This window comes from Panulirus ornatus, chromosome 20 (assembly GCF_036320965.1).
Source record: "Panulirus ornatus isolate Po-2019 chromosome 20, ASM3632096v1, whole genome shotgun sequence".
NCBI lineage: Eukaryota > Metazoa > Arthropoda > Malacostraca > Decapoda > Palinuridae > Panulirus > Panulirus ornatus.
Window position 1 is genome coordinate 5,085,528 of NC_092243.1, and position 21,650 is coordinate 5,107,177.

At 37.3% G+C, this 21,650-nt stretch overlaps 2 protein-coding genes across 16 annotated transcripts in view; one reads left to right on the forward strand and one right to left on the reverse strand.

The window, feature by feature from the left end:
• The window catches only part of trh (PAS domain-containing protein trachealess), a 1,040,091-nt gene extending 1,029,754 nt beyond the window's left edge, over positions 1 to 10,337 (forward strand). For all 14 annotated transcript variants that reach the window (XM_071674540.1, XM_071674542.1, XM_071674545.1 and 11 more), the window contains 2 exons: positions 2,040 to 2,215; positions 3,150 to 10,337. In XM_071674540.1, the coding sequence (XP_071530641.1) occupies positions 2,040 to 2,215; positions 3,150 to 4,055 (1,082 nt within the window). In that variant the 3' untranslated portion in view covers positions 4,056 to 10,337. The remainder of the gene's footprint in view (positions 1 to 2,039; positions 2,216 to 3,149) is intronic.
• A 4,840-nt stretch (positions 10,338 to 15,177) lies between these two features.
• jp (junctophilin) overlaps positions 15,178 to 21,650 on the reverse strand; it is a 182,480-nt gene continuing 176,007 nt past the window's right edge. For both annotated transcript variants that reach the window (XM_071674556.1, XM_071674555.1), the window contains exon 11: positions 15,178 to 20,387. In XM_071674556.1, coding sequence (XP_071530657.1) covers positions 20,301 to 20,387 — 87 coding nt within the window. In that variant the 3' untranslated portion in view covers positions 15,178 to 20,300. The remainder of the gene's footprint in view (positions 20,388 to 21,650) is intronic.

The following is a 21,650-nucleotide window of genomic DNA, read 5'->3' on the forward strand; positions in this document are numbered from 1 at the left end:
CGAAACCACAGCTCCCTTTCCACATCCAGGCCTCACAGACCTTTCCTACAGACGTTTCACAAAGGGGCAAAGTGAGGATATTTTCTCTAAGGCTCAGTCCTCTGTTCTTAACGCTACCCTGCTAATGCAGGAAATGGCGAATACATATGAAAAAATATATTCATATATTTTCTTTCTTTCATACTATTCGCCATTTCCCGCATTAGTGAGGTAGCGTTAAGAACAGAGGACTGGGCCTTAGAGGGAATATCCTCACCTGGCCCCCTTCTCTGTTCCTTCTTTTGGGAAAAAAAAAAAATGAGAGGGGAGGATTTCCAGCCACCCGCTCCCTCCCAATTTAGTCACCTTCTATGACACGCAGGGAATACGTGGGAAGTATTCTTTCTCCCCTATCCCCTATATATATATATATATATATATATATATATCTTTTTCTTTCATACTATTCGCCATTTCCCGCGTCAGTGAGGTACCGTTAAGAACAGAGGACTGGGCCTCTGAGGAAACATCCTCATCCAGCCCCCTTCTCTGTTCCTTCCTTTGGAAAAAAAAAAAAATAGTAACCAAAAATTGAAAATAGTGGTTTGATTTAGGAAATCAGCCTCACAAAGTTCATTCCTTCTTGTCTCCTCTTACTTCCACCCCTACCCCTGCCATCCTACCACTTCCTCCACAAGGCAGTCTACACATTAGCTTCAGCATAATACCCTGGCCACTGAATCTACTTTACTTGCTTTTTTGCTCAAATTGTGTACAACGTTTTGCAGGTCACCAGGACTTTTAAGGGTTAATCTGTTCATGGACAGAATGGTGAGAGAGGTTAACACAAGGGTCTTAGAGTGAAGGGCAGGTCTACAGCATACTGAAGGTTGGGTGGAAGGGTATGGAAGGTGAACCATTTTCTGTTTGCAGATGACATGGTTCTGGTGGCAGATTTGAGAGAGAGACTAGAGCTGGTGTTGGAGTTTAGGAGAGTGTTTACAAGGTGGAAGTTGAGTGTTCATGCGAACAAAAGCAAGATAAAGAGGTACATCAAGAGTATGAGGCAGGATTATTCAAGTTGGGTGTGATTGGGAAGGATTCAGTGGAAATGGAGTTTAGATGCCAGTCAGTGGAAATGACAGGAAATGGAACATTGGAGGCAAAAGTGAGTAATGAAGTAGAACAGGGGGCTAAGCTTCTAAGTGCATTAGGAATTGTGAGAAAGAAGAGTTTATCTTCTAGTATGGCAAAGATGGTTTGTTTTTGGAGATATTATACACCTGACAGTATTGTAAGGATGTAAGTCTTAGGGTCTGAATTGTAAAGAAAAGAGGATGGATGGTTTGGAAATGTCAGAGGATGTACGTTATGAGTGGATTGAATATGTAAGGAGTAAAAGTGCAAGAGAGAGGTATGATAGTAAACTCAGTTTGATTGAGAGATCTAAGCAAGATGTGCTAAAACATGGAGAGGATGACTGAAGGACAGAATATGATGATCGATGTGTCAGAAGTGAAGGAAGTAAGGTGAAAAAATTAATTAGAGGAGGCTTTCGGGTACCATAGCTTGAACATTTAGGAGGATGAGAGGGAACATACTTTCGATGGGTTGAATCAGAGCATATGAAACGGTCAAGGTAGAACTTGGGATAGTCTGTGGGGCTTGGCTGTGGATGGTAGGCTCTGGTTTCAATGCTTTATAAATGACATCTAGAGAGTGGATGTGTGCATATTAAACCATTATCCATTTTTCTTGATGCTCCCTTGCTAAGGCGAGAAATACAGTTAGGCATCAAAAATTATTACGTGAACTAATATCTATAAATCTTATTTCTGATTTATAATTTGCTCTAAATACATTTGTTAATTGTAAAAATGGAGTATTATCATGAATTTATTTGGTGATAAAGAATTTATGGGTTTCTACCAAAAAGAAGAAATTTGATCACCAAAATGAAATTTGTTTGATTAGAATTTTGAAGACTAAATTAATATAAATTCATAAAGATGTTACTCGTAGTGATCATTCTCCTGTGACCTATGGCATTGGTTCCTCAGAAGGTGGCTCCAGGGTGGTTGGTGAGGATACAAGTGGGTCCCCTAGGTCCTCCATCAACACCACAGGAGGGGGATCAGGGGGAACACGCTCCCCCTCAGGCCAGTCAGAGCCTATCACCACGCCACTCCGAGGTACTCCCAGTGTTCCCTTAGACGGGGCTCAGATTAAAACTGAGGTAATAACATCGTGATTAACACTGTATTAACAGGGTGGGTGATGGGATACACTGCATGTATGGGATAAATATATCCAATTAATCCCTTGTTCATTGTCTGAGGTAGACATTCAAATATTATGCCCAGCAACAATACAGAAACAAAAATTGTGTGGAAAAGCATTTATTCATTAGGGAAAAGCAGTTATTCATTGGGGAGCTTTTGTGATGTAATGGGTAAGCAACAATATGTCAGTAATAATTATTGGGTAAATCAACAGCTCTGCTTCTTAAGAACCAGTTATTCATTTAGAAAATTAAATTTTAATGATATATTACTCTTTGACTACTATATATATATATATATATATATATATATATATATATATATGAATTGTTAAGTAAGCCATTCAGCCAACAAAATGCCATTTTACACGGCATGTTACTTTAGTAAACTCATCAGAATATCAAAATCTGGAAATAACTGCAATACTGCAGTAACTTTGCATCATTGAAAGTATTTTTGTAAGCATCCATTTAACAGTGGTGCAGTACTGCATATTGAGATTGAATTCATCATGTATTCATGTAATAAGTGATAACTTTTGGTATTCATTTTATAGCACGATTCATACACTATGACCTTTCAATAGCATATTTATCTCACAGGTCTAAAAAATACCTCCAGATAAAATTTACAAGGGTAATTGGTTGCATCTTTGTTCTAATATGCTAAGTAGTTAGAAAGATATGTATGACTAACCCTTGCTAATCCTTGCTTGATTACTAATATACTAACGATACTAACAAGCTTTAGACCCTTTAGGAATTCATTTTCTTTTTTTTTTTTTGTTATTTCTTGACTTTAATGAATTCTGAAAATTCTGCTTGTATAATACACATATTTAATGGGAATTTTCCAAAAGCATATTATCTTACAAGGTTTGTGTTCCAGGCCCCTGGCGGCCTATTGACTCCGATGGGGAATGCTGATGTCACAGAGGACTCAAGAGGTGGTTGTGAAGGAGCACCATCCCCTGGTCGTGTTTCTGAGCCACCAGTTTCAACTCCAGGCACACCCCATGCCAGAGCCACACCAATGATGACCACTACTCCATTAGAAGCATCTCCTGGAGCCACAGTTGTACCAACATCCCGCAGTGATGAAGGTGCTGTAAGGGATCTAGAAGTAGCAATGACCCGACACTTACCAGATGACCCTACAGATGCTTTATTAAAGGGAGGTGGTACATCAACTTCCCTCAGTAGTGCAGGACAGCGCTCCACTATCCAGTGGGTAGGGGGTACAAGTGGACAACAAAGCGCATCACTGCCAGCATCTACTCTTTTAAGACAACTGTATGCTAACCGTGAGAGTGTAATACGCTCATCTGTTCAACGGTCCTACTACTCAGAAATGGGATCAGCCCTACCAACCCCGCCAGGGTCTGAAGGTTATCAGGACACTATGTTTGGTAAGGGACATGATTTCCCTTATCCTGGAGGTGGTCTTACGGGTTCTGGGTATCCTGATTATCATTCTGCCATGACACCACCATCTAGTGTCTCCCCTCGTGAAAAAATGGCAGGAGACTGTGGTGACTTACGAGGGACATCAGGAGCTTACTTGGGTGAGGGGGGTGGTATGCCTGCCCAGCCTGTGCCTCTTAAACCACAAGTATACTCTTATGGGACTTCAGGAGTGCCATTGGACTCTTCAGCATACTCTACACCTATTGCTGACCAAGCTGGACTATATACACCTTCTAGTTTTCACTTATATCATGCAAATACTACAAAGTCCACATCATCATATGATAGCTTACGTGCTGGTGGCTCCTGGTATGCACCTTCATCATAGCAACAGTAGTTTACAGAATTCTTTATAGAGTCCAGGCTTTGCCTCTCCCAACAGCCTGATGTCAATATGAACATCGGAGGTGAGGTGTAAGTGTGGTCAGACTTGTGGAATCAAAGTTTTTATGCGATAATCTTGTACTGGAAATGGATTCTTTGACTTGAGATACTAGGAAATATGTTTTATACATACTGTGCAGTCTCCAGTGATGAAAATGTGACTTGTGACACTATTATTCCAAACAGTATTTAATTACCTGTATGTATATAAGCTACTAGTGCATCAACATTACCTCCCATTACGGTAACCTGTTTAGTATATGATCACATCTCCAAAGTGTGATCCAAAGGAGTATGTTTCTACGGCTCTGTTCGTCTGTCTTCCATGGGCTCCCCTGGATACATATCGCTGTTGTTTCTTCTCGTCTAGCTGGACTGTAAGAATAGACTGGTACCAGTGATTCATTTGGAGGTGAAACAAGCTCATGGGAATGAGTTTAAACATATCCATTTATCTGAATCAGTCTTGACTAGGTAGGGCCTGAGGAATTCTTCAGTCATTCCATTTAGAGTAATATATTGTACTATTTTAAGGAATATTGTATTAAGTATCTCATTTTTTCGAGCAGTATTTGCTCCACAAAAAGAACAAACCCCAAGTATTACGAATAAGTTTTTAAAGAAATGAAGTAAATTATGAATTTACTAATGGAATTATATAAAAGCAATCATGCAAGTGATAGGAAATATTTTGCACAGGCTTTCTACAATATGTTCAATCTTATGCAGAGGAGACTGAAAAGTTTCTGTTGACGCTCTTGTAATATAAATGTGTTCTATGTTCTGTACGATTTACAATACAATTATTGGTGACTACAGGCTGATAAGTGCAATGTAATTTGCTGAATGTTCATAGGCATGTAACTTATAAGAAATGAAAAGTTTATCAGTCTATGAACACTGAGCTGCAATCTAAGTGAATGTTCAGGTGCAATATTGAGGTTGTCAAGTAAATAAAATATGTGAATATCAACTTTATCATATCGCAAAAGTACTTTAAGCTTTTATGTTATGTATCCAAGGAAAACTTAACACAATTAAAAAGTAATGTAAGATATTGTAAATAATTTACTGGTAAAGACATGTTTTTGAATTTATGGTGCTTTGAAAACTTTATTGTGAATCAACTGCTTGAAAAAAGCAGGTATTCCTTGTCTTTTATTCTGTATATATACCTTTTTATCATTATTTAACTACTTAATGTCTAGCAGTTAAGTCCTATATTGTAGACTGTGGTGAAGCAATGGCTAATAATGAATTTCAGTTTGTATTTCATGAATTTGTGTGATGAGATAGACAGTTCATAATCTTTTTAATTACAGTGGCAACATATACATGGCATCCTGTCAGAAAAAATGGCTTAATATTTTGTCATTAAATGGGAAAAGATTTTACAGTATAAAGATTGGCAAGTTTACTGAAGTATCAAAACCAAGACAATTGGTATAGAATAAAATTTTGTATTTGTCTATACCTAAATGTTAGAAATGTAAAGGGAAATTATATCAATCACTCACATAGGTTTTGTAAGTAAATAGAGTAAAAGAAAAAACAAAAAGTAGGTGTGAACATCATTATGGATAAAGAAATTGTCGAAAAATCTGGGTGGGTTAAGCTTTTTGGGTGCCCTGAAATCTATAGCACAACATAGATGTTTGAACCTAGTTATTTCTAGGTTAGTTTGAGCAATCACTTTCCTTTTTATAATTGATGCAAGGTATCTTGAAATCAGTAAACAGACAAAACCCTTCAATATTTACATTTTTCATGTCATCTAAAGACACCTAAGATGGTTATAATTTAGATATAACATTAGAGTTGAAAGGGTAATATTATAACAGAGATTCAGAATGGTTTGTCTCATCGTGGGTATATCCTTACCTTCACTAACGTCCTAACCTGTTTATTGTCTATAGTTGTAATTTTCATATGAAGAAAACCCCTTTCCCTGCTCATTATTTTATAGGTTAGGGCTGATAATTTCTATTTATCATACAGTGTGTTGGTTAGAATGAATGGAAATTTATTTATCTTTTTTTAATCAGTTGATGGTCTCCTTGATTAATATTGTGATCATCTCCATTGCTTAAACTTATAACATTCATGCTGTTGTTACCAGTTATAGAAATATACTTGGTTGTAGAGACATTGAAGAAGAAACAAGGATATGGCAGGAATAGTCTTCAGGGTAGCATATGAAACTTTTGTGGTGGTACTTCTTCAGATGTGGGATCTTGGATAACTTTCTCAGTAATTCATTTGGATGTCGAACCAGATAAAAACTTTGATTTTGCAAGTTCTTTCAGTAAAATTTACAAAATAGAAGTGCAGCTTTCTATTCTTTTGCTTTTGCTGTACTTACGATATAAATTTTTTAGTTTACGTGGATTATATTTGCTCTACATACATTCCAAAATGCTTCCTATACTTCAGTCATTACATACTTTACATATCCAACAAGCTATATGAGGCTTTCACTTCATAATCAGCACTCCACATAAATTGCTGCATATATCCAAGTGATATTTGTTCCAGTTCTAGTTTATGGACTAGAGTGTATGAATGTTTCAGTAAGTAGAAAGTGGCTTGCGATGTCAGGGACTGATTGTATGTGTAAATTTCCTTAGCTTGAAAGGATATAAAAATCATGGCATGTGGTCCTCAGTACAAAATTTGTATGAAATATGTTATCTCTGTTCCAGATATATGCAACGGTTTAGAGTCTCATTGTATCAAGTTGTGCATTGATCTGTTCTAAATTTTCCGTCCTTAAATTCAGTAGGCTGTAAGTAGGATGATTTCTCAGGATGTGTAAACCTTAACTGGCTGTCATTTAAAGGTTAGTATGCTATCAAGCCTACTGGGCTTTAATAAAGTTTTGAAATGTTTAGTGAAAGAATAACAGTATAGGTGCTGCAGAGTAAAATGTAATTGTGAGTCTCGCTGGAAATTAGAATGTTTTCCTTTTTTAAAACAACCTCACTGGTTCAAACTGCGCATGTATCAAGCAGAGTGAAGTGTCATAAAAGTTCTACAGTCTATGGATAATTCAAGGATATTTAAGCAATACTGAAGAGTTTAGAGTTTTTAAAGAATTTCTGCACTGGTCTTCATGAGGAATACATTTTCAGCTTAAGAATTCTATTGTGGGGTTTAAAACTGATATTTTTTCAAAGTCTGGATATTGAATTTTATTTGTAATTGTAAACTGTCAATTTCATTTAAATCAAATTTGATGAAATTTGATTGTTGATGTATATCATAATGAACCAGGTAAACTTGCTTGCCATCTGATAAAAGTTTGTAGTAGGTACAGCTTGATTGTTTGTCCAAATTAGTTACAGAAATGCCATTTATCAAGTAATTGTTTGGTTCCTAAAATAAGGTTATTTCAAAACCTAAAAAGTTCAGCATCTTCTATGACTGAGAAAATATGAATGAAATAAGGTGGCAGTTACTTTTGGTACTACTAATTGTACTACAGATATATTTTCATAATAACACAGTATCAATGAGTGTTGAAAAGAGTACACTATGAATACACAGATATGTTCACTTGAAAATACAAACAAAAATTAACCCTTTCACTGCATCATTAGATTTCAGGGATGTTCCCCAAAAGCTGCTGATCTCCCTGTAAAGATGAATATCCTAATTTGATCTTTTTTGTTACCTTTTCCAACTTGAAATAGCCATAAAGTTTACACATTTAGCTTTAATTTTGTAGAAGTGTCATTAACAAGATTTATTTCCAACAGGAAAATTATTTTGAAGCCAAATGTATTCCAAAAGCGTGAAATTGAACAAGAAAAAGAATCCCTGAGCATCCTATACAAACAGTTCATCCACTTCACTTTAAAGAATGCTGCCCCTGCTTGGTCTTCCACCCTCTCAAAGCCAAATATAACAAAGCTGCAAATCACACAAAATAGTGCACTAAGAATAATCACTGGCTGCCTATCAACTACAAATGCTCAACACATTCACAATGAATCAAAGGTCCCCCGAACATAGTCCCACATCAACGTGCTTGGCACTCTTTTCTATGCAACAGCTCCAAACTGCTCCCACCCTAACCACTCTATAAGTAACCACCAATCCCCAAGTAAAAATAAGAAGCCTTTCTCTTTAGTAACCTCCTTTGAGATCCCCTCACTTCCATCCAGTAGAACACTTATGACCCCCACTTCCAACCAATAGAAAACTGGTGAAACAAACACACTGATATAATCTGGCATGCATTAAACAACCAACCTCCCAGCTTAGTCTTAAATTCTAACCCCCTGATCATATTCCCATCAGATACCACAATGCTATAGTTCTTGACAACTTCATAATTCCCAGTCTTGTTATTGCAATTTTTTAATCTGCAGTATGGTATACAGCGACAAAATATAATATATAAATAAATAAAATAGATTAAAACCATATCAAGTTGTATACATAACTGACCAAGATTTTTGTTAGATATGAATTGTTGTGTACCTGATGGGGGTGGTATTTTGCTCATTTGGCTGACATATATTTCCCTCGTTTCCCCATTTGTATGTTTACAACATTTAGCATACATAGTGCAATATAGTATAAATATTTACATTGCATGTCATGTCATATTGTACATACCAAAATTACAATAAGTATGATTCATGGCTGTGCAGGTGGTGTGGTTGGAATTTAACTCGGCTGATATTTGTCTATCTCATGTTTCTCTTCTACCTTATATGTTCATATTTCCCTTGTACTGTATGATGCAGTACAATACAGCATAAACAATTTGTGTATGTCATGGTGTACATAATTTTCCTCGTATAAATCATTGTCGTAAAAGTGGTGTGTGTAGGCCACCTAATGTCATTATAACTTAGTGTTTCTCAAACCTGCCGTAGATGGTATTAGTATGCATGTAAAGACCAGTGTAAGGATGTCAAATGTTGCAGTGAAGGAAGAAATAATCTGAGTGATGAGAAATAGTCTATTTTTGTTTTGCAGTTAAGAGTAATAAAAATTCATTCAATTTAAGGCAAACATTGCAGTGAGAGGGTTAATGTAAAATGTATTTAGATCAACCTTGGTCTCTTACAGTAGCATGTACATTTACAAACATGCAAATATACTTTCATTCACATATGTAGATGTTATTCACATAAACAGTCACACTAGCCCACTAACAAAAACAGACCAAATACTCTTTTTTGATTTTTAGTCTCACATTTCACTTACAATTTAGCAGCATTTTCATGTATGGTGTATATAAAAAAAAATTGCAGGCATTATGATTGGTTAAGTCTTGGAATTCTTGCCTATTTAGAAGGCCAGAGAACAGTGGCTGCTGATTCCGTGACAGTGATACTGGTCACATGATATGTATTGCTATTCATGTGAGTATTGTACCTATTTGATAGCCCACATCTTCATTATAAGTGCATTGCTGGGAGTTGGTTATTTCAGTCGTACAGATTCACTGATCTACAAAGTTGTATGGGCTTAATGGGATATGTGACCCATTTGGTTTCATATGATCTTAAAAATGTAATAGCCACATTTCAAAATGCCCTTAATTTGCCTTAGTCTTTGTAATTTTCATTTTAGGTCAAACCAACTGTCAATGAGGGTCTTTCCACTCTTCCATTCTCTGCTGGTGTTGATTACTGCAGAAGTAAACAGCATTTTTCACTCTCAGTCCAGTAAAATGGCATCACAAAAAATATTCACGTGTGTTTCAACTTGAGACAGATCCATATTGTAACTGAAAAACATTTGGAAGGTTGGATGTAAATTTTCATTTGTATAGTTCGTACTGGAATAACGTTAAGGACTTGGTTCCTCATATTACCAAACGTTTTAGGTAACATTTTCATATACTGAACTTAAGAGTAATAAAGGTATTAAGTATTACAGCCTAGCTCTTTCTACAGTGAAAATTTCCTAGTTGAAATTAGTGCAATGTTGTAAAGATTGATATGGGCATGATTATTTTCAGTATCAAGTCCATAGTTTGTAGGAATGGTGTGTGTTTCATGCATTTTTTTTTATTGTTATATATTTCCAAATCTCTTCTGTTGATCCTGTCACATTTTGTAAACTTTCTAATTCTGCCTCCAGAAAGATGAAAAGAACTGGCATTGCAAAGCTTTGGTACGCAGTCGGTGTACACATCTTATCACATCTTAGGTGTAAGATCCCTGCACATTGGAAGAAATAAAACATGTTGTTACTGTACACACAATTTTATATTTTATATTCCTCATTCATTGAACAATATTGAAAAGAACTCATTGCTGATAAATGTCTAACTAATGTAACTGATTTTTGGAGGCTATGCCATTATTCATTACATCTTTCTTACAAACAAGACCATAATAGTGACAGAAACATAGTTGTCACAAGTGTATAACTCTTAGCTGAATTCTACAGCTGCCACCTTTACTGCCCTGGTGTACGCTATTCACTATGGCAGGCTTAAAGCCTGAGGTAATTTCATGATATTTTTTGAAAGAGATGATTACCAGTCAACAATATCATTACAAAACATAATATTGTAATACTTGAGGGTGTGAAGAATAATCATACTGTAACTTTTAAGTTAGTAGGGGCTGCCAGGCATTCAGTTTATCCCTGTTTATGCTGTCTCATATAAAACTCTCCACTAAAGTTTACTATATACAGCATTACAATATATCTTTTGTCTGTGTTCACATATTCACTTTGTACTGCATAGGGCCTTTTTTGTGATTACTATTTTATGACCTTCTATACTTAATTTCACATATTACGTATTATACATACCTTCACTACATGTAATTTCTGTGTATAGTTTGCACAAAAGCATAGGTGCTGAATCCCTTTTTTTCACATGTCTTGTGTTATCCTGCACATCACTATCCTGCAAGGAATTTCATGTCAAAACTATCCATTAAATCTGTGTAGAAGGTGGGGTTCTAAGCTGTCACCATGCCAGTGCAAAATTCCTGTTTCTCCTCCACCATTTCAATAATATTGAGTCAGCCAAAGGGAAATATACTAGACATGCATATAGTAATGCTAATATGTCATTTATTATATTCTTGTCCACAGATATGATCCTTGTTGTGCATGGAATTTTCTAAAGTTTTTGGCAGTATGTGAAACAGCTGCAGCAAGTAATAATAGAAAATCGTATACAGGACAGCAGCAGTGAATTGGGTTGGTGATCAGAAAACTGTTAAGTGATATACGTTGATTCTTGCAGTATGCTGCAAGCCATTGACATACTAAACACATCACACCTTGTGGTGATGGACACCTAAGATTGGTTTCTATTGATGTATGCTCAAGACAAGACAATAATTGTGTGCTGGATTCCTGCACATGTTAACACTCTTGAGAGGAGAGAGTTGTTCAACTACCTGCTTTAATGCACATTCATCTCCAATACAGTACATAATGCCCCAAATAAGAGATTGTCTGCACAACATACAAGGGCAAGAATGAAGACAGATCAACAACAAAATGTGAGAAATTAGAACTCTTTGGAAATTGGATAGCAAGAAAATTTTCCAGCAGTTTTTAAAAATGTTAAAGGTGATAGCAAGAGTTAGAATCAGACACACACAAGATTGATTCATGGGTGATCAGTGCATGAGACCAGTCTTCTTTCTATGAAGACTGTCAGGTGCCACCAACTGTGGCTCTTGTACAGTGGTAGAATTATAGGTAGAGTTCGGAGCATCAAGAAGAAAGTTCCTAAGCCCTCCCTGTATGCTTTGCAGTGTACTGGGAGAAAATCATTCATTTACCACAAATGTGCTCAGTCCATCAGTTTGTCTGTGTAAGTTTTAAAGCTGCAGATGAAGTTCATTTGTAGATATATTTCCCAGCTTAGTATCATCTGTGAATTTTGATATCTTGCAATGCAGCCTAATATCAATATCATTAATATGTGCAAGAAAGAGAACCAATTTCAAGCCTGATTCCTTGTTATGTTTAACTATCCTGAGGCTTTACTGAAGAACAATGTCATCAATACCTCATGACTTGACTTTTGCTAGTCATTTTTTAATGTTGAACCTTAGTGAATACTTTTTAAATACCTAGATAGGTAATATCATCTGCTGTATTTTCATCATACATGCTGATTATATCATTAGAGAAATCAAGCCAATTTGTCAGATATGAGTGATTCTATCAGTTTCTCCATTAATTTGTACCATCTCGTGCATAACCTTGAGCAATTCTTTTATGTCCCCACACATTTTTCTTCAGTACAGCAAGTGTAAGTTTAGAACTTCAAGCCATTCCTTTTAATTTAGATATATCAGACCTTCCACCAATGTTGGTTTTTTATGCTTCCGAACTTGTTCAAAATTGTCTATACCAGGGTGACTGAACAGAATTTTGATGGCACTATATAACCTGCCATCAAGGTAGAGAAACCCATATCACACCTTAAATGCTGTTGGCTTTCTTTGCTTGTGCTGCAAATTGCTTATGAAACTTCAACTCATTATCCACCAGAGCACCTAGATCCTTTGCCACATCCCCACTTGTAATTCCGTCACTGCACATTCATCCGACTTTAGAAAATATGAGATATGAGGGCTTCCATATCCCATTGATTCAAGCTGCCAGAAATTTGACCATTACATTAATATCAGTCAGCAGAACTTGACATTAATTACTGAACATGACTGAGTGTTAGAGCCTTGTGTTGTAAGAAAATATTTCCAGTGGACTGGTGATGGAACAAAGAATGTTGTTGATAAATATAAGAAGTGGCAAAGGACCCAGCATGCTACTCAGAATACCACTGGTGACAGGCTTCCAATCAGAAAAGCTGTCACCACACACAACCCCCTGCCATCTCCTACGAAGAAGATCCTTGATCCAGTCATATAATTTTCCACTGAATGCATAAACAGCCAATTACAGAGAAGTCTCTTGTATGGAATCTAATGAAATGCTTTCATAAAGATGAAATTAACCACATTTACCAACTTGCTGTCGCATGTTATTTTGGCTGTCTTCAAGTATCATAAGTGTAATACATATGATGTACCAGGAATAAACTATGCTAGATATGGCATGTTGGTCAGTAATTGTTAATGGAGCTTCTATCTCCACTCATAAACAGTGCCATTTAGTGACCATTTTTCTGGTCTGAGCCACACTAATTTCATAAAATAGTTTTCCTGTCACAGGACCTGTCACTTTCAAGACAAGAACTCAGTCTATCTGGCCCTCAACCCTGTTTGGATTTAGTTCTGACATAAGTGACTTATTCATTGTGAGACTATGTGGTCTTAGAATTATCCTTAACACCTGAAGAAGGTGTTAAAAAATTTTTGATAGATGCAGTTTGACGTGAACAACCTTAATGATAGCTTTAAAGCCTGGCCAACAAACTTTATAGAATAAAACTGTATTTGCACTGAGAGCACCCCACAACCAATCATCATCATCCAAGTAGAAATGAAGAAATCATCCCTGCTGTTCACTTGAGCAACCTATACCTACAGATCCTTTTCCATCCCAAATCACATACACGACAAAGTAACCTGATGAGTACTAAACAATTTCCCTTCCAACCCAGTCTTAAACACCACTCCACAAGACATGCACTCAATTGAAACCAAACTCCTGGATATGTACGAGTTCATCTTTCCTATCTACATGATGCCTCCCATCTCTCACCCATGCCCCACCAATTTAACATATATGACTTTTCATCTCTAAGGTGCGACTTCATCACTGAACGTAAGTGTTCAGTGATGAAGTTGCGTCTTAGAGATGAGAAGTCACATATGTTAAATTGGTGGGGCACAAGTGAGAGATGGGAGGTATCCTCATGTAGATGGGAAAGATGAACTCGTACATATACAGGAAAGTTGTCTCAATTGAGTGCATGTCTTGTGGAGTGGTGTTTAAGACTGGGTTGGAAGGGAAATTGTTTAGTACTCATCAGTTTACTTTGTCGTGTATGTGATTTGGGATGGAAAAGGATATGTAGGTTTTCATATTTTTACCCTCCAAAGGGACACAATCATTACATTTCTTGATGTGGCTTGATGGATATTGATGGGTTTTTGAGTGGTGTGGCATCTCTATAGGTATATTGGATATATATGTGCATGATTATTGTTTCTGGAAAAAAAAATCACAATGCAATGCCAATTTAAATGGAGAATTATTTTACAGTGCACAGTGTAGCTTCCAGGCTGCCTTTCATGTAGCAGAAAGGAAATAATAGACTTTTATGGAGTGGGATGATATTAATGAAACTGTACTTTCTGTTCATTGAGTATATTACAACCTTACCTAAGGTGCATTCACTTGTAGACAGAATCCTGAAGTGATGAGAGTTTAGATATTTGAAAGATGATTAGTCAAATGATAGCAAGACAGTAGTTAAGAGGACTCATAAGAGACAAGAATTGACTAGTTTTTCCCAGAAACAATAACTTTGCACTTATTTTTACTTTCATTATATCCATGGGGGTGCCTCAGAACCCAGGAGGTTACATGAAGGGTCTGGTGAATGGGAAAAGTAAAGTGGAGTATAATAATAGAACCTTGTATGTTACAGTGTTTGTTGTAATTGATGTATAGTCAAGGAACTTTAGTTTTTCAGAGCCAAGGATTCATGGAAATCGGGGACAGAAAAGATGGATTATTTAAAAAGCAATTGAGATTAGAGAAGGTAAAGTAAACAGTGAAGGTGGTGAGGAATAAAACATATTGTGAAGAAAGGTGTGAGGATACATGGTAGTAAGAAAATAATTAGAAAGATGTGTACAAAAGCCTTTAAAGACAGCATAGTTATGTAAACTGTATGGCTGGTAAAGAGATGCATGGTAGTATGACTGAAGACACAGATATAATGATTGCCTCAGTATCTGGAGTTGGTAATTAGTCTTCCAGATCAAAAGGAGTGATATAGAAGGTATTTGAAGATTGTGCATGTGCCTCCTTTCTGAATGTGCAAAGAAGTGTATACAACTGATGATTTTTTCAAAATTGCATCACTAACATCACAGTTGCCACCATTAATTCATCTAAGTTGAATCTTTACAAGGAAAATGAAAATATCCTGGTGTTTTGGTTTTATTTTAAGGAACAACTTTGTATTAACAAGTTCACACACACAGCCTCCACTGTCCAATCCATTGCAGAAGTGCATAGGGACAATCAGATCCTATGGGTTCCCTTTAGATCTCCACTTGGGAAAATAAATGGATTCATCACCGAAACTCTACTGAGCAGCCAACCCTAAACATACAGAAAAGGGTCCATAATGGGGAGATGCTGAAAGACTTGAGGAGTGAGGAAATGATACATGGATGTTCAAGGATGATAACGGTGATGAGTTAGCCTAATGATGAACTTTGTATCCGTTTTGAATCTTTTAGAGGTTTTACTGATGAAAAATATTCTATGCTGTGTATGGTTTGTGACTCTTCAAATGTAGTGTGAAGCTCAGGAAATGTATAGTGATCACCAATCTGTGACATAATATTTGAATGCCGAAGGACTCATTAGATTTGGATACTATGTCATGATTTTTGTGGCAGTTTTCAATATTTGGTCACACAGTTACATATATAAGTGTAGCTAGTTCAAGTTAATGGTTTTGGCCAACAAGTTTTGTGGCTAAATGTTGATGAGTGTAGGAGATGGGTGTAGTGATTCGATGCAATAAACTTGTGCAATGGCTAACTTTACTGTATAAGAGTGAAAGGATTTGCGATACAGTTATATCAAATGATATGAGTAAAGGTTATATCGGTGAACTATAACTGTCTGGTGGTTGTGAACAAGTTTTTTGCTGAGATATTGAACACAACAAAATTTCAAGAATGAAAGAAAGAATATAACATGGAATAACTGCATAATAAAGCGAATGATAATCAAATTGATGAATACTAAGTTTCAGAAATGACCTCATACATAGTTTACACTGAATAAAAAATCAATGAGTGCTGAGACATCTCATAAAGATGAGTCCTTGAGGAATTTACCTTGAGATCAGACACATAGGAATGATGGGAGGAACAGAAGGATCGGGGAGGGGGGCTGGCCACAGAAAAAGCTTCCCACCTTGTACCCTTACCAACATCCATTCCACACATCATTAAGATATTTGTCCATAGTCAAAACCAGTTACAGTAATACACCCTATGCACTTAATTTTTGGAAGGCAAACCATATTCAAATCAAAGTTTCTAGTATATCATTTAAGGGAATATCGACACACTTTCGAAAAATAATATGTGTGCAGTGTGGACATTGGTAAAAGTATGTTTTCATTTTAATACACTGCAGTTTTTGATAGAGTTATTGGGACTGTGTGATATAAGTAACATTAATTTAGAAACATTTTGTTACAACAAAGATCTCTTTAAAACATAATCAAAACAACTGCGACAAGATATATCAATATTCTGAAGTGACGTTCAGTACATGCATTTTTAAAGTTCCAAATGAAAGAAGTCATTAATTAAGGAATCCATTTTCCCCAAATCAAAGTACCAATTCTGCCAACATCAGTCTTGGTTTCTTAATTTATATTTCTATGTATGATTACTAGCTGTGTATCATGGGAAGAGAGATTTACATGTTTGTGTGTGTGTGATTACTATTTTGTGTTAAAAGGAGTGTTTTATACTCGTAATGCCCTGTCTCTTAACCTTGTAAGTATGTACCATGTGTTTACATGTGTATGTTTACTTGTAGGTGCTCAAATATGTTTGCGTATTTGCAGCTGTGACGATGTATATGTGTGTGTGTATATATATATATATATATATATATATATATATATATATATATATATATATATATATATATATGCATGACTCCTAAATGACTATCATACAAAGGTAAAATGTAAATGGAAAAAATGAAGGCAGTGGATATGTGAAAATGGAAATATAGAAGAAAAATACAAGTGAAGGAAGAAATAAGATTAAAGACTGAGATGCTAAAACAAACAATGGTAGGTAAGTTGATAACACTGAGTGAAAGAGGAAGGATCGCGATACAAAGTTTAATAACAATACTGAGGAACATTATGACAACAGCTGCTGCCGACTTCCCATGAGCCTGATGTCCAGTACAACTCGAGGGTAAGGAAAAGAAGGTAAATTAGTGTGCTTTCTTGTAACAGCACTAGCGAGCAAGAAGAAAATGCCAATAATTTGTTAATGACAAGATCAAGTTTCAGTAAAGCAGGTATGACTTAACTAATCAATTAACATTCTTGGACTGTTCTTCAGAGATAAACATTTCAGTATTGCTAAATACACAGGTCAGAAGAGACTATATAATTGCTTTAATTAGAAAATGTATCCCTCTGGGGTTGAATAAAAATTTTAGCTTCCTATCTGTATCAACTGTCTCTGGATAAAAGAGGCAAAACCAAGTCCAGATGCTAGAAACAGTGAGTACAATTTAACAGCAGATCTTCGAGGTATAACTTCAGTACTAACAACAAATTATCAAACGATATACAGTTTGCTTTGTCTATTTAAGGTGTTGTCTGGAAGTGTAGTGTAGAATTTAGCATTCCATGGGTTCTTCCTATTAAGAACAGTATGTCTGAGCACTGCAATGCAGAATCTAACAAGAGGTGACATTGATGAGTAATGAATAGAACTATGGAAAATGCTAAAAATGCACGCACAGTGTAGGTGATCTATAATGTTGCAAGGACGGCGTAACAGTGTTCAAGCTGTCAACGTTCCAGTTACATTGGTGCCCATGGCTAGCAGTCGAAGGCTGGAGGCTGTCAGAGACCAAGACACCTCAAGATTGCTGATACCAGCGCCTCAGTGTCACATCTCCCCAGGAACCACAGTGGCCACCATGCACTGTTCAATATGCACATAAATCACTGACCCAAACACAACCCATACCAACACATATATGGTCTGTACATATACAACATTAAATTTCTGGGGTGAGAGGGTGAGCCTTGCCCATATTATATGAACAGCAGTTGTATCATGAGGATGGGTCCATGAAAAAAAAAATCTGCACCAAAACACATGGAGAAATGTAGATTCAAGTAAGTCTTTTCTCATGTGAAAATCCCTCCGCATTTCATTTACACCCACATGAAAACAATTCCTTACCAACTTATAGCTTTATGCCCAGAAGGACACTGGACCCCCATAATTGGTACTATGGAGGCTGGTTCACAGTGTGAGATTTACATCAAGAAGTTTCAGAAATTTGAATAGAACCTTCATCAAAACCAGGAAAGTCCCCACCATCATGCAAAAGGCACTCAGTTCTTTTGTGAAGGGCTTTCACTAGCAAGAAGAATGGTCGTTAGTACAAACTGGAGGATCATTTAATATGATCATCACTACTTATAGTAATGGCCTTCACCAGCGTGATGCAGATGGGTTAAAGTTTATCATAACAAGGAAAATAGATTTCGTTGGTATTCTATTAAGGAGCTTTGCTGAGAAAATGATGGCCCCTTAGTAATATGAGGAAAAGGTAATGACACAGAGGCCTTCAGACCCCTGGGTGAAGGCTGTAACCCCTGGGACCTGAGACCTGGCCAATTTAAGGTCAGGCAGGGCTGTGTGATGGCAATACTGGTCACACAGCTAATGTAATGTTCTATTAAAGTATAAAAAAAATGCAAGTTTAAAAGATTTAGTTGAACCACTGCACTAACAAGTGCTTGGTAGAGACTCATCGCAAGTCAAACTGGCACACAACCTGAACGATCAAGGCATGCAACCTCCACTGGGCAGCAGAGCTCAGGTCTCAACACTACCGTCCTTCCCAACACTTTTAACTAAACTACAAATTAACAAAAGGAATTACTAAGAGTTTCCTATGGAAAACTAAATCAATGCTGTGACTAGGCATTTAGCTTTCTAGCATGTGGTGATCCACAAAGAATTTGGTGTTTATTACAACATTATTTGGTCAGGCCTGCAGTGGGCCTCACTCTGGACCAAGAGCAACTCCCCAAGGTCCATTTGGAGGTGTCAGCATGACTGAGACCATTGTTAAAAAATTATGTTAAAAAGACAAAACATAGTATAAAATTTCAAATACTATGCACAACTGTACTGTCAATTGCAATAAATAATAAATAACATCTTGAGCTAATCAAAAAGGCAAAATATCAAGCAGAAAACGTGCATCTCACATATCCCTCGACTGATATACCAAAATACATTAATTGGCTTTATATATAACAAATACAATAAAACCTGTTTCTCCTGCTCTTACATTTGTGTTTGTATGCCTTGTGTCCCCTGTGACATTCACAGGGGAGGACCTGATGCAGTAAAAATGCTCATCCACTGTACAACATTTCCTCTAAACAGAAGTCAATATGACCTCTGCTGCACAAGAGGCAGTTATTAATAATACACTTTAAAAAATTAACCAGTACTAGAAATTACATTAGTATAAATCTGTACTGAACTTCACAAATAGTACCATAGGTGGATAGAAAATCTAGTGCCTATTATGCAATTACGGCAAGTGCTCGCCGGGGCCAGGGTGGCCACCAGCGCCCCAAGTCCTGGGGAGTCGGGTGGGCGGAGGCCACAGTAATGGTAGCAAAAGATGCAATAATGTACAGAAATGCCCCGGTTGCAGTGAGTTTGTGGTCAGGTGATGAAGGAAGTGAGGCACAGCCAAAACACTCCACAAGGGACAAAGAGCTCATTCACAGTCAGTTTTTGTTCACACACGATCCTCCATGGAGTTCAAGGGGTAGCTCCTCTTCTTTTCTTCTTCTTCTTCTTCTTCTCTTCATCTTCCTCTTTCTCCATATTCACCTCCTGCCTTCCCCCCTCCTTAGCCCCCAGGCTGCAGAGGTTAACTCAGGTCAGGCCGGGTGGGCGTGGCATGAGCTCCAGGCTGCCCACCTGAGGACAGCAGCTATGACGGCGGCGGCGGCAGCAGTACAAAATGGGACGGCTCACACATGGGCGGCAGGACGCGGCACGAACCGTAACAAAATAGAGATTCTGACAGCACACGTGAGCAGGCAAGTCGCAGGCGTAGTCTGCTGAGGAAGGCACGGGCGGCGGCCGACACGCAGGGACGCCCAGGGCTGCTGTTGTTACTGCTGCTGCTGCTGTTGCTTTGGCACTCCCTGAGGGTGGGGCTGCGGCAGGTATGGCTGTCACGCGGCAGCGAGGGCAGCGGCCTGAAGAACCCACGGCCTCGCTGGCTGCTACGACAATAACTTGAAGAACATCAACGCCAGCGACAAGTTTAGGAAGAGGATGAGCATGACCAGCCGCTGCCGGGAAAACCAGTCCTGGAAAAATAATAAAAATTGCTATACCAAGCACTCACCATCTAACAAACTGTATATAATTTTGGTTAGTTCTGCAGTGGAAATTCATACTAATTGCACATCATTCAAACAGAACAAGGTCATGCACCACAATACTTCAAAACATGCAATAAACAGAAGTACCAGTAACAGTAATCAACTGAATTTATTGGTTCATGAATTTTTCTATTAAGTCAGGAAGATAGCGAATATGATATGAATAAAGTTTTTTATAAAAAGTGATGAACCAAATTCAATAATCAGAAGAATCAATATACTGTATCCACTTATTTCAACTACTGGTTGGATAGTTTTTGTATATTCTAATTCATCTAAAACTGAAGAACAATGAGCAACTCGCAACTTCCAATTCAGGTTCAATTGCCTGTATAGCTTTACTACATATGAATTCATAGCAATCCTCACAGTTCTCCAATTCTTTTTAAACACTTTTATGTGCTGCTCTTGTCAAATATATGACATTCTTGATAGCTGATAATACACTGATAACAGTCTACACAACTTTCACTGAGCAAATTTTTCTCTTATCTATCTATCATCATTACTTCATTCCTAATTCAAAACGAAGGATTATATATACACTTCCTCCATTCCTCACTCATGAACACTGATTGGCATTGCAAGGGATGGGACAAACAAGCAGGGTGACTGTCCAAAGTGGTAGTTACTGGGGGTGGGGCTGGTAAATTTGCAAAAACATTTATTTACTGGTATCTGTGCAGTGGCAGCATCCTAACCAATGAGGTAGGAGGTGCTGCTACTGTGGAAAGTAAAGAAGATCGGAACTGGGAAAAGTATTGAGTTTCAGCACCTCGAAGAGTACTCTAGTTTTACTGGAGTAGCCAAGGTCTTCTGAAGGTGATCTTGTCAGTACACCCCTTATGGGTTGAACTAAAGGGGGAGGTGCTGTCCAATTACATCAGGGAAATAGATTTGGACAAACACCTGAGGTGTATTGTTACTTTTAGTTTTGACAATTTTGGAGCCTCATTGCCTCTGGAAAAAACTGTGCTGGAGTTGCCCTCTACCAGTGACATGTTATGGGAGAGGCATAAAAGGCTAAGTAACGGCACTGAAGTCTACCAGTTATCCCGAGGATTAAAAGGAATGAGCGACTGGAAAAGAGCAGTGTGGTTTCAGAAGTGGTAGAAGATGTGTGGATCAGGTGTTTGCTCTGAAGAATGTATGTAAGAAATACCTAGAAAAACAGATGGATTTGTAGGT